General features: G+C 52.7%; 1 protein-coding gene across 1 annotated transcript in view; it reads right to left on the reverse strand.

The window, feature by feature from the left end:
• Positions 1-14,449, reverse strand: part of LOC133362346 (neurofascin-like) — a 28,516-nt gene continuing 14,067 nt past the window's right edge. The window contains exons 5-10 of the mRNA XM_061581274.1: positions 14,326-14,437; positions 13,248-13,432; positions 12,762-12,896; positions 12,063-12,206; positions 11,226-11,506; positions 1-141 (exon numbers count right to left, since the gene is read on the reverse strand). Coding sequence (XP_061437258.1) covers positions 1-141; positions 11,226-11,506; positions 12,063-12,206; positions 12,762-12,896; positions 13,248-13,432; positions 14,326-14,437 — 998 coding nt within the window. The remainder of the gene's footprint in view (positions 142-11,225; positions 11,507-12,062; positions 12,207-12,761; positions 12,897-13,247; positions 13,433-14,325; positions 14,438-14,449) is intronic.

The raw sequence follows: 14,449 nt of genomic DNA on the forward strand, positions 1-14,449 counted from the left end.
TTACAGACAGACCGGCCGTGACACTGCAGGGGACGAGGGGCTCTGCTCGGGGGGTGCCTGCCAGGACTGCGGGAACTCCGAGCCCTGCAGCCCTTCCGACCCCGATGCGAGCACAATCGCGGGACACCTCCGAGGCTGAGCCTTCGGGGATACGGGACCGGGACGTTGGCGGGCCTCCAATGGCGACAGGAGGACTTCCTCCTGTCGCTCCTAAAACCCCGTCACGTTCCCGCTCTGCGGGAGGGCCGCCGACCATCCGGGACGGGCCGGCGACCCGCACACGTTCAAAATCCCTTACATTTCGTTGATTGTTAGTGTTGTGTTCTTGTTCTTACTGTTATATTTAGTGTATGCTTCGTGTCCTTTAGTGTGTCTCGGTCGTGTTCGCTCGCATTACTTGTTGGAGTTGTTGTTCAGCCGAGGTCGGCTGGATTTTTCTCTACGGGGGAGGGTGGTGTAATGCGGGCATAAACGACCTTCCGGATGTGACGTCACGGGGGGAGGAGTTACGTCACGTGGGGGAGAGGGTTCAGGTCTTAAAGGGGAGAAACCAGAAGAGAAGGGAGGTTGTTGGAGACTGGAGTAGAGTAAGGCCACGCAAGGCGGAGGTTGGTGGGGTGGCGAGATCGCCACACACACACAGAGTAAGGATCGGCACCGTCGGCCAGCGGTGACCGACCCCGGAGAAGCGGGGAGCAGCGGTGAGGCTGCAGCAGCAGCGGGACTGCTACGGAACAGTGGGAGCAGCGGTGGGGCTGCAGTGAGGGCGGCCGGGGAGACCGCACAAGGAGATCAGCAGCGGGGCTGCTACGGAACAGAGAAAGGCTACGGGAGCGACGGCAGCCTCGGGTTGCCAAGCGGAGGGTCTCTGAAAGAGAGCCATGTGGTAAAAGTATACGAACCCGAATAAAGGACATCAAGACAGATACAGTGGTCGAGTCCTTTATTACACAACTATTACATTCTCACGACGTTTCGATTGCAACACAAGCAATCGTCATCAGGTGTGAAAACCACGGCAAGAAAATTAGAAAAAAGTGGCGTTTTTTTCTTAACGTCAGCACCACGGACAGCAACTGGTGGTTGTTCAGACGGACGAATCCATCTAGTCACGTTCACGCTAACGGTGCCTTTCAGACCGCACTCCGTTACACTCATAATCAGTTAGTCACGTTCACGCTGACGGTGACTTTCAGACCGCCAGTCGCTGTCCGCGGTGCTGACGTTAAGAAAAAAAAACGCCACTTTTTTCCAATTTTCTTGCCGTGGTTTTCACACCTGATGACGATTGCTTGTGTTGCAATCGAAACGTCGTGAGAATGTAATAGTTGTATTTTGATTATTTAATTATTTCCCTTCTACGTGACTTTTCCGAAAGAACCAAGAATATGAATCCCTGCAGTCACGAAATCTTTAAATCGAAAAACTATACATGACACACGACACTCGATACTACGGAATAGGGAGAGAGAAATGGATGGACTGGCCCAGCCACCTCTCTGCATCTGGGCGGTGGAGTGCCACTCACGTGGCCACGGTCGCCTTCCGTGTTTCTCCGCGGTGGCGTGGGGGAGGTGGGGGGTTCATCCCTGCACGCGTGGTGTGGTGGGGGTGGGGGGGTGGTTGGGGGTGGGGTGGGGGGGTGGTGGAGGGTGGTGGGGGGGGGGGTGGGGGGTGGTGGGGGGGTGGTGGTGGGGGGTGGGGGTGGGGATTGGTGGGGGGGTGGTGGGGGATGGTGGGGGGTGGTGGGGTGGGGGGTGGGGATTGGTGGTGGGGTGGGGTGGGGGAGTGGTGGGGTGGTGGGGTGGTGGGGGTGGTGGGAGGTGATGGGGGTGGGGTGGTAGGGGGGCGGTGGGGGGGAGGGGTGGGGGGGGTAGGCACAGCGGCGGCTCGTCACACAGACAACCCCGCCGACATCCGCCCGACGTCCGCCCGGCGCCCACGAGTGCGGCGCGGGGAGGCGAACGTGGCGACTCACGTGGGCCACCGGGGCTTGCGCCGTCGGCGGTAGAAGAGCGTGGCCGCCAGGGCGAGGGACACAGCGAGGATCGCGGCCGGGACAACCCAGCTTGCCCATTCCGCCGCCGCCGCCGGCTTCTCTGCGTGGCGCAACGATCCCCCGTGTGACGTTAGCGTGCTGCTGTAGCACGACGACAACAACAACCACGACAACCACCGCGACAACAACCACCGCGACAACAACAGGCGCCAGGCTAGGTGCACTTTGAGGCTCGTGCTGCTTGCGCCCAGGCGTTGCGGATTGAGGGAGTGAGATGAAGGGCAGGCAAAGACAAAGTTTGCCCGTAAAGCCCCTAGCAGACTGTTGGGGCAAGTGCTGTGAGCGAGTGTCGGCAACTATGAAGGACGGGAATGTGCCTCCAACTCCTCCTCTGAGCGAGCAGCAATCACCAGATCATCAGCATACATAACGTGGTTGAGCAATAGGGAGCCGTTGCTTGACCGCACCCGGGCAACGATCAGCCTCCCATTGTATAAAAATTCCTCCGGTAGAGCTATTGAAGTCTTCACAAACTACGTGGCCGAATTAGATGTTAAATGATGTGGGAGCCAAGAGGATATCCCTGTCGCACCCCAAGGTGTACAGGGAATGGCTCTGACTCCCGGCCATGTAGTTTTACCCGGGCCCGCTCACCATCATGAAGGTCCTTAATGAGCGTGAGCAGAGGGTCAGAGACTCCGAAAGCACGAAGAACAACCCAGAGCCCAGGCCTACTGATGGTATTATAGGCCTTGACCAGGTCAATAAAGCAGAGATGTAGGTCTTGTTGGAATTCCCTACACCTCTGCTGTAACAGACGGACAGAAAATATGGCATCTGTGCAGGACCGCCCTTTCCTGAAACCGCATTGGGGTTCCGCAAGCCTCTCCTCAGTGTGCCTAGCAAGGCGATGTTGAATAATCCTTGCCAGGACCTTTCCCGGTACACTGAGGAGTGAGATACCCCTGTAGTTGTTACAGTCTGTGCGGTCCCCCTTCTTAAAGAGGGGGACCACCAGGGCATCTTTCCAATCCTGCGGAACCCGTCCAGTGGTCCAGACTGTTGTTATGATGTCATGTTGGGCAGTCTGTGCACAAACGCCACCCTCCCTCAGCATTTTGCTTGGGAGATCATCTCTTCCCGGTGCCTTTCCTGGTCTCAGGCTCTGGATCGCCTTCAGTACTTCCTCAACAGATGGTACCTCAGCCAACCACTCACAGGGGGTGACTTCTTATTCCAATATTTGAGGCACCGCAGCCTAAACAGGGTCATCCCCACTTTTGCCACTTTGTTTTCCAGGCTGAGGGATTTTCCCTCCCCCAGAACCTCACAGAAATGCTTAGCAAATCAGCAAACCTGTTCCTGGGAATCAGAGATTGGATCACCGTTCTTTCCCCTAATGGTGTGGCGCTGCAGGTTTCATTTTTTTAATGGAATTAAAGAGCGATTTGTGATCGCGGGCCATTGTAGCAGACTACATCTCTTCAGAAACCCGTAACCATCCATCCTTGCAGCGCCTCACGGCTCTCCAAACCTCCGAGCGAAGGCTGCTGTAAGCCTCCTCATTCTCCGACATGTGATTGCTGTAGCCAATGAAAATAGGCCTGTCGCTTTTTCTCAGCCAGCCTGAACACCTTCTCTGTCAGCCAGAGTCTTTGGGGGACCGTGTACCAAAAGCAGCCATTGCAGCTGCATGAGCCACAGTCCTAAACCTCGCCCATTTCCCCTCGACATCAGGAGTCAGGGACATTGCCAACCACAGCCGCAAGCGATGATTAAATTCTCGCTTGCAACTTTCATCAGCGAGCTGAGACCATGTCACTATGGGTTTGAATGGGGTCCTGGGTGGTGGGTGTATACCCACCACCAGAGTGTAAGAATGGCAGGCACATCGTACAGATGACAAGTCGATGGTCAGTGGGCAGATTAGCTCCACGGTAGGTTCTGGTGTCAAGGACATGGGCCCGCATCGACTGTTCCGTCACTATGTAGTCCAGCAGATGTTCTTGCTTGGACCAGGCATGCATCCAAGTCCATGGGCTGCACAAAAATCGAGCAGCCCCCTTGCCGTTGTTATTGAGCTGATTTGGCCCATGCCTTTCAATCACTCCAGACCAGGTGCCAGCATCATGACCAACTCGGGCACTGAAGTCACCCAACAGGATGACTCTATCCCGAGGGGCCATTTTAGCTAGCACCTGTGGCAGGAGGTCATATAAGGCATCTGACTCATGGGCCTTGCCTGCTTCCCTCCATGGATGTTCGTCTTCGGTGGGGGCATAAGTAACCACGACCACCAATTCTCGCCTCTGGTTGATGGGAAGGCGAGCCCAAAGTAGCCTGTGCTTACAGCTTCCCACAACTCACCGCCACACTCACACGCCCCCTTCATTATTTTGTTCAGAAGAAGAGCCATTCCCTGTTGTTTGGCAGCCTCCTGCCCCAAGTAGAGGACTTTCCACCCCTCATGGTGGCAGGAGCCAGAGCCGGTCGACCAGACCTCCTGAATACCACAAAGATCCAGACGGTACCGGTCCAGCTCCCTACAGAGAAGTGGTAGCCTCTCCTCTGCAATGAGCGTTCGAACATTCCACGTGGCCACAGGCAGTGGTTTTTTGTTGTTTCTGGATGAGCCCTGAGGGTAAGGATTCAGTCTCCTGGCTCCGCCAAATGGGGTTTGGCCAGGAGACGTCCTAGACGCCTGCCCCCCCCCCCCGGGGCCTCCGGCACAAGCTTAATAAAAAATTTCACTCGCAGTTTAGTGGTAGATAGTTGAAGGTGGGGGGGTTACCAGCCACTCGCACCCGTCCAGAGTCCCCATTTGGCCGCTGTGCTGGTTACCAACGCCATGAAGGGAAGGCCAATCTAAAATTGCCCCTCCCCCCACGGCACTGCCCACCACAGCGTTGCCGTCCGAGGAGGTAGGGGGTTGTTTTTGTTGGACTAGGGACACACACGCACACACACACACGCACCAACATTCAGAGATGCAAACAAACTTGTTCATGTGTCCAGTTGCCTGTTCGGACCAAAAATAGTGAGTTCAACCGGCGTCTACATTTGCAAAACGTGAAGAACCAGTGGCATCTACATCTGCAGAACGTGAAGAACCAGTGGCATCTACATCTACAGAACGTGAAGAACCAGTGGCATCTACATCTACAGAACGTGATGAATCAGTGGCATCTACATCTACAGAAGGTGAAGAATCAGTGGCATCTACATCTACAGAACGTGAAGAATCAGTGGCATCTACATCTACAGAACGTGAAGAACCAGTGGCATCTACATCTACAGAACGTGAAGAATCGGTGGCATCTACATCTACAGAACGTGAAGAACCAGTGGCATCTACATCTGCAGAACGTGAAGAACCAGTGGCATCTACATCTACAGAACGTGAAGAACTGGTGACATCTACATCTGTAGAACGTGAAGAACGAGAGGCATCTACAGAATGTGAAGAACTGGTGACATCTACATCTGTAGAACGTGAAGAACGAGAGGCATCTACAGAACGTGAAGAACTGGTGACATCTACATCTGTAGAACGTGAAGAACGAGAGGCATCTACAGAACGTGAAGAATCAGTGGCATCTACATCTACAGAACGTGAAGAACTGGTGGCATCTACATCTGCAGAACGTGAAGAACCAGTGGCATCTACACCTGTAGAACGTGAAGAATCAGTGGCATCTACAGAACGTGAAGAACCGGTGACATCTACATCTACAGAACGTGAAGAATCAGAGACACATACATCTGCAGAATGTGAAGAACCAGTGGCATCTACATCTGCAGAACGTGAAGAACCAGTGGCATCTACATCTGCAGAACATTAAGAACCAGTGGCATCTACATCTACAGAACGTGAAGAACTGGTGACATCTACATCTACCGAACGTGAAGAACCAGTGGCATCTACATCTCCAGAACGTGAAGAACCAGTGGCATCTACATCTGCAGAACGTGAAGAACCAGTGGCATCTACATCTGCAGAACGTGAAGAACGAGAGGCATCTACATCTCCAGAACGTGAAGAACCAGTGGCATCTACATCTGCAGAACGTGAAGAACTGGTGACATCTACATCTGCAGAACGTGAAAAACCAGTGGCATCTACATCTGCAGAACGTGAAGAACCAGTGGCATCTACATCTACAGAACGTGAAGAACCAGTGGCATCTACAGAACGTGAAGAACCAGTGGCATCTACATCTGTAGAACGTGAAGAACGAGAGGCATCTACATCTGCAGAACGTGAAGAACGAGAGGCATCTACATCTGCAGAACGTGAAGAACCAGTGGCATCTACATCTGCAGAACGTGAAGAACGAGAGGCATCTACATCTGCAGAACGTGAAGAACGAGAGGCATCTACATCTGCAGAACGTGAAGAACGAGAGGCATCTACATCTGCAGAACGTGAAGAACGAGAGGCATCTACATCTGCAGAACGTGAAGAACGAGAGGCATCTACATCTGCAGAACGTGAAGAACAAGAGGCATCTACATCTGCAGAACGTGAAGAACGAGAGGCATCTACATCAAAAGAACGTGAAGAACCAGTGGCATCTACATCTACAGAACGTGAAGAACTGGTGGCATCTACATCTGCAGAACGTGAAGAACCAGTGGTATCTACGTCTGCAGAACGTGAAGAACCAGTGACATCTACATCTACAGAACATTAAGAACCAGTGGCATCTACATCTGCAGAACGTGAAGAACCAGTGACATCTACATCTACAGAACATTAAGAACCAGTGGCATCTACGTCTGCAGAACGTGAAGAAGCAGTGACATCTACATCTACAGAACATTAAGAACCAGTGGCATCTACATCTACAGAACGTGAAGAACGAGAGGCATCTACATCTACAGAACGTGAAGAACCGGTGACATCTACATCTACAGAACGTGAAGAATCAGAGACACATACATCTGCAGAATGTGAAGAACCAGTGGCATCTACATCTGCAGAACGTGAAGAACCAGTGGCATCTACATCTGCAGAACATTAAGAACCAGTGGCATCTACATCTACAGAACGTGAAGAACTGGTGACATCTACATCTACAGAACGTGAAGAACCAGTGGCATCTACATCTCCAGAACGTGAAGAACCAGTGGCATCTACATCTGCAGAACGTGAAGAACCAGTGGCATCTACATCTGCAGAACGTGAAGAACGAGAGGCATCTACATCTCCAGAACGTGAAGAACCAGTGGCATCTACATCTACAGAACGTGAAGAACCAGTGGCATCTACATCTGCAGAACGTGAAGAACTGGTGACATCTACATCTGCAGAACGTGAAGAACCAGTGGCATCTACATCTGCAGAACGTGAAGAACCAGTGGCATCTACATCTGCAGAACGTGAAGAACGAGAGGCATCTACATCTGCAGAACGTGAAGAACGAGAGGCATCTACATCTGCAGAACGTGAAGAACGAGAGGCATCTACATCTGCAGAACGTGAAGAACGAGAGGCATCTACATCTGCAGAACGTGAAGAACGAGAGGCATCTACATCTGCAGAACGTGAAGAACGAGAGGCATCTACATCTGCAGAACGTGAAGAACGAGAGGCATCTACATCAAAAGAACGTGAAGAACCAGTGGCATCTACATCTACAGAACGTGAAGAACTGGTGGCATCTACATCTGCAGAACGTGAAGAACCAGTGGTATCTACGTCTGCAGAACGTGAAGAACCAGTGACATCTACATCTACAGAACATTAAGAACCAGTGGCATCTACATCTGCAGAACGTGAAGAACCAGTGACATCTACATCTACAGAACATTAAGAACCAGTGGCATCTACGTCTGCAGAACGTGAAGAAGCAGTGACATCTACATCTACAGAACATTAAGAACCAGTGGCATCTACATCTACAGAACGTGAAGAACGAGAGGCATCTACATCTACAGAACGTGAAGAACTGGTGACATCTACATCTACAGAACGTGAAGAACTGGTGGCATCTACATCTGCAGAACGTGAAGAACCAGTGGCATCTACACCTGTAGAACGTGAAGAATCAGTGGCATCTACATCTACAGAACGTGAAGAACCGGTGACATCTACATCTACAGAACGTGAAGAATCAGAGACACATACATCTGCAGAATGTGAAGAACCAGTGGCATCTACATCTGCAGAACGTGAAGAACCAGTGGCATCTACATCTGCAGAACATTAAGAACCAGTGGCATCTACATCTACAGAACGTGAAGAACTGGTGACATCTACATCTACAGAACGTGAAGAACCAGTGGCATCTACATCTCCAGAACGTGAAGAACCAGTGGCATCTACATCTGCAGAACGTGAAGAACCAGTGGCATCTACATCTGCAGAACGTGAAGAACGAGAGGCATCTACATCTCCAGAACGTGAAGAACCAGTGGCATCTACATCTGCAGAACGTGAAGAACTGGTGACATCTACATCTGCAGAACGTGAAGAACTGGTGACATCTACATCTGCAGAACGTGAAGAACCAGTGGCATCTACATCTGCAGAACGTGAAGAACCAGTGGCATCTACATCTACAGAACGTGAAGAACCAGTGGCATCTACATCTACAGAACGTGAAGAACCAGTGGCATCTACATCTGCAGAACGTGAAGAACGAGAGGCATCTACATCTGCAGAACGTGAAGAACCAGTGGCATCTACATCTGCAGAACGTGAAGAACGAGAGGCATCTACATCTGCAGAACGTGAAGAACGAGAGGCATCTACATCTGCAGAACGTGAAGAACGAGAGGCATCTACATCTGCAGAACGTGAAGAACGAGAGGCATCTACATCTGCAGAACGTGAAGAACGAGAGGCATCTACATCTGCAGAACGTGAAGAACGAGAGGCATCTACATCTGCAGAACGTGAAGAACGAGAGGCATCTACATCAAAAGAACGTGAAGAACCAGTGGCATCTACATCTACAGAACGTGAAGAACTGGTGGCATCTACATCTGCAGAACGTGAAGAACCAGTGGCATCTACGTCTGCAGAACGTGAAGAACCAGTGACATCTACATCTACAGAACATTAAGAACCAGTGGCATCTACATCTGCAGAACGTGAAGAACCAGTGACATCTACATCTACAGAACATTAAGAACCAGTGGCATCTACGTCTGCAGAACGTGAAGAACTAGTGACATCTACAGAACATTAAGAACCAGTGGCATCTACATCTACAGAACGTGAAGAACGAGAGGCATCTACATCTACAGAACGTGAAGAACCAGTGGCATCTACATCTACAGAACATGAAGAACCAGTGGCATCTACATCTGCAGAACGTGAAGAACCAGTGGCATCTACATCTGCAGAACGTGAAGAACGAGAGGCAGAGGAAAGTACAGCAGCCGGGGACGTTATAGGTCGCCCATGCCACAACCAATGACCTTTGATCTCCATAAAAGAACTGGCCCAGATATATTTTACTGCAGTGCTGACCCCGTGGGATTGGTTTGTCTTTCATAATTAGCGGCCACGATCCATCTACTGATAAATGAACCCCCCGCCGGAGACTCCACAAGCCATCGCCATCTTTTGCACAATGATTCATCTGCCTCTATTTCAGCTGTTGGGTAAATAAAAAACATTGTGGACTTTTCCCACGAATTTTTACTTCCAATTGTGTAGGAAATCCATGCAAACCTCAGGGAGAGAGACACGCAAACTACAAACACACAGCCATCGTCGGGATTCAACCCACAAACTCCTGTGTAACAGTTTAACACGTAGGCTTTCGCGACCAATGTTATTCATAATCAACGTTTTTGGGTTTAGATCGCGTTATTTATAAATGTGTCATAACCCTCCACCACCCGACACGGCCAATAAGTAAAAAAGTGTCACGTTGACAAAAGACAAATAGTTCACTGCTTTAGCCCACCGGTGTGTTGAAGCCACAACATTTACAATTTGAGTACGACGTTTTCTGTGGTAATTTTGTTCAACATCTACAACCAGACTGCTTAGAGACCTGGGAATTAAGGGCCAGAGCCAGCGTTCGGCAATCAGAGCTGTATCGGAGGCGGCAGAAGGCAGCAGTCAGTGGCTCTGGATGAAGAGGAAAGACCCCAGCTGGGCCCCAAAGTGAGAGGGCCAGGAGGTATGCAGTCAACAATGCTTGACTCAGGGAGGAGGACGCCCCTGCCATGCATAGTCCCATGGGATGTTGGCTATCAACAACAAGGCAACTCCTATGACTAATTGGGAATGGGACGCAAGCGTAGGATTGATCACCCTGTCGCTGGCCGCCTTTGGGGAGGGTGTATAGTATGAAAGGCCGAAACACCCTAGGACCCAAAGGTTCACTACTGACGATGCGCTCCCCAAATTTCACCAGGCTCACTGTTCATGAACTCTTGGAAGTGCTTGCACAAAGGATAATAACATCTCATCCTGTGTTCTTTGGAATCATAATTGCATCCAGCATCATCGGGCAATTCGCCAGAATGTGTAACAGGCGAGGCAGTTCACATTTCGGCGTCACTGCGGTCACGGCAGAAGGGGGGAGAGGGACTCACCAGCGTTGGCACTTCCGACGCCGGCTGGCGGCGTGCGTGGTGATGGTGTGCTCATGCCGTCGTAGCGGTGACGCGTACTTGTGGTGGTGGTATCGGTGGCGTTGCTGGCGGTGTTTGCGGCGACGGTTATAGTGGTGGTGGCGGCAGTGGTGGTGGCAGTGGTGGCGGCATTGGTGGCGGCAGTGGTGGTGGCAGCAGTGGTGGTGGTGGCATTGGTGGTGGTGGTGGTGGCGGCGGTGGTGGTGGCGGCAGTGGTGGTGGTGGTGGCGGCAGTGGCAGCGGTGGTGGTGGCATTGGTGGTGGTGGCAGCGGCGGTGGTGGTGGTGTTGGCGGCGGCATTGGTGGTGGTGGCAGTGGTGGTGGTGGCGGCAGTGGTGGTGGTGGTGTCGGCGGTGATGGTGGCGGCGGTGGTGGTGGTGTGGGCGGTGGTGGTGTCGGCGGTGGTGGCGCTGGTGGTGGCATTGGTGGCGGCAGTGGTGGTGGCGGCAGTGGTGATGGTTTCGGCAGTGGTGGTGGTGTCGGCGGTGGTGGTGGCGGCAGTGGTTGTGGTGTGGGCAGTGGTGGTGGCGGCAGTGGTGGCAGCATTGGTGGTGGCGGCAGTGGTGGTGGTGTGAGCAGTGGTGGTGTGAGCAGTGGTGGTGGCGGCAGTGGTGGTGGTGGTTTCGGCAGTGGTGGTTTCGGCAGTGGTGGTGGTGTCGGTGGTGGTGGTGGCGGCAGTGGTTGTGGTGTGGGCGGTGGTGGTGGCGGCAGTGGTGGCGGCATTGGTGGTGGCAGTGGTGGTGGTGTGGGCGGTGGTGGTGGCGGCATTGGTGGCGGCAGTGGTGGTGGTGGTGGCGCCCCAGAGGCCACTGCTGCTGCCGTCCGGCGTGGTGCTGGGCCACGCCAGCTCACCGCGTGGCACCGCTCCCGGCTCCGAGCTGCTGCCAGCGACTGTGGGGAGCGGTTTACCTAAGGGGGGGGGGGGGGAAGATAGCGAGTGAGGAGACAGAGCCGAATGACAAGGGAATGCCCTTTTAGCCCCCCTCTATCTGGCCAAACAAAATCTGTTGAGGCAAGCGGTGGCTGGGCACGCGGTGGCTGGGCACGCGGTGGCTGGGCACGCGGTGGCTGGGCATGCGGTGGCTGGGTATGCGGTGACTGGGCACGCGGTGGCTGGGCATGCGGTGAATGGGCACGTGGTGGCTGGGCACGCGGTGGCTGGGCATGCGGTGGCTGGGCATGCGGGCTACATGACCCAGCCAACACAGCCTGCAGGAGGAGCTCCCTGATGGGACTTTGTCCAGTTCTTTCAAGTATTTGTGAGCTCTTCACACAATCCGGCTTGGTGAAACCCGGATGGATCATCGGCAAGACAGCCTCAAGGTTTCTAACTGGCAAAGATGTTCCATTAACGGAATGGACGTTTCGCAAGCGAGAGAAGGGAGGGCACGAACGTGGTCAAGAAGACCGCTGCTGGATTGGAGGGGGCCGGCCTGGCCCCCCCTCCCGCCCCCCCCCCGCTCACCCAGCACTTGAACGATGACGTTGGCTAGGATGGTGCCGTGCCGGTTGGAGCTTTCACACTGGTACATGGCGGTGTATCCCTTGTGCAGCCCCCTGAGCGTCAGGAAGTCGCCGTCCACGCTTCGCCAGGGCACAGCGGGGGCCTCTGCTCCACCGCACAACGACACGACACTCGGCACGGTTTGGTGCGGCCTTGGCACGATTTGGAAGAATGGCAAAGTTAGTTACGACTCGGCATTATTTGGCATCGTGAATTTTTCACAATTTGGCTTAACACCATTGGAACCTCATTTGCCAGTAGAAAAATATGATAATTGTTTTTTTACCCTTCTATCTGGCAACAAAACTGACACCTTTTTACAAGGAGTCATGTTTGCATTGACCACAATACCTGCAGTCGTAATGCAAACAAAAAACATAACTCTGATAATGTATGCACTGTCCTTGAAGTTGATTGGTCCACACCCAAGACAGCTTTCCTTAGAGCCTAGTCTCACATGGGTTGTGCGCCTTTTGGCGTCATCTGGTCAAACTTGGCATTATTTGGCATCGTGAATTTTTCACAATTTGGCTTAATTCGGTATGCTCTGTGATTGGTTGACTGAGCTGCGAGCATGGCCCTGTGATTGGCTGTGAGCGAGCGAGCCAAGTCAGCGAGCGGGAGGTCGGCCGCTCCCCGTTCACAGCCCCGGCGTCTCACCGTCGATCGGGACGCCGTTGATGAACCATCGGGCGACCGGTTTAGGGATTCCGTTGGCGAGGCACGCGAGCTTCACGGAGTCCCACGGGGCGTAGACATGCTTCACTCGCCCCGGAGCGATCCAGTAAGGCTTGGCTGTCGCGGCCGAGAAAACAAGGAGGGGAGGAGGGTGGTGGTGGTGGAGGAAATTTGCCACACGTGGAAACACCAAGACAAAAATGCCCCACGCAGCCTGTAACAGTAGGGACAGGTTCTGTTAGCGAGTAGCAGCACCTCTGGTGGCACACGAGGGGGTGGGTGGCCAGCACCACGCCCGGCCGCCTTTGTCTCTCCAGCAGCGAAGTTTACCGCTACACACACTGCACCGGGGTACTCGTTTGAGGCCGAGCCAACCTAGGGGAGGCCTCAGGAGCGGTTGAGATAATCGCCGCCAGGACCCGCTAACCGCCGTTCCACCGCTCCTCCCTCCGTCGCCCCGAGAGGCACCTTCCACGGTGACGGTGACGGTGTGCAGAGCTTGGCCCTCGCTGTTGCCGGCACGGCACTGGTAGACACCGGCGTCGCCCAACGATGCGTGCCGAATCACCAGCATCCGGTTGAAGTCGCCGAAGGTGACGTGGTCTTGTGGGAGCTCCCCGCTCACCTTGACCCAGCTCACCCGCGGTGTGGGGCTACGCGCACGCACGTGTATTGTTCAGTAGCGTCGTGTATCAGGCCTCGGCAAGGTAAGGTAATTGTACCATTTTTACCGGGTAAAAGGGTAAAGGTGTCGGCATGCCAAGGGGTAAGGGTAAAGGGTAGGGTAAAAAGTAGGCTCGTTGCTTTTTACCTTGTACCTTACCTGCTAAAGGGTAAAAGGTAAGGGTAGAGTGATTGTATTGTGGTAAGGTAAAAGGTAGGGTAAAGGTAGGCTCGTTGTTTTTACACTTTCACCTTGTACCTTGCCGAGGCCTATCGTGTATAGTATCTGGTGTATAGTGGAGTGACTTAAAGCGTTCGTGACTGCAGGAATTCACATTCTTTGGCTCTTTCGGGAAAGCCATGTAGATAGACAATAATACAAATATCACGACGTTGCGATCGCAACACGAGCAATCGTCATCAGAGCCGCTGAGGGAGGTTCATCAACGGCTGCCTCAGCAGCTCTCCCGCAATTTTGTTTCACCTGATGACGATTGCTCGTGTTGCGATTGAAACGTCGTAATATTTTTTTATAATTTTTCTCTCTACGTGGTTTTACCGGAAGACCCAAAGAATATAGTGTAGTGTATAGTATAGTGTAGTGTATAGTGTAGTGTATAGTGTAGTGTATAGTGTAGTGTATAGTGTGTAGTGTATAGTGTATAGTAGTATAGTGTAGTAGTAGTGTATAGTAGTATAGTGTATAGTGTAGTGTATAGTAGTATAGTGTAGTGTATAGTGTAGTGTAGTGTATAGTGTAGTGTAGTGTATAGTGTAGTGTATAGTGTAGTGTATAGTAGTATAGTGTATAGTAGTATAGTGTATAGTGTAGTGTATAGTGTAGTGTATAGTGTAGTGTATAGTGTATAGTGCATGTACTTACAGCCCTTGTACGATGCACACCAGCAGCAGTGCGTCTCCCCGAAGCACCAGCTTGCTGCTCGTGTCACCCGCAGGCTCCACAATCAGCGGACGACTCGCGGTACTCTTTGGGTCTTTCGGTAAAG

The sequence above is a fragment of the Lethenteron reissneri genome, unplaced genomic scaffold (genome assembly GCF_015708825.2).
Source record: "Lethenteron reissneri isolate LAM-NWPU_2019-01 unplaced genomic scaffold, ASM1570882v1 scaffold_1449, whole genome shotgun sequence".
In the NCBI taxonomy this organism is placed as follows: domain Eukaryota; kingdom Metazoa; phylum Chordata; class Hyperoartia; order Petromyzontiformes; family Petromyzontidae; genus Lethenteron; species Lethenteron reissneri.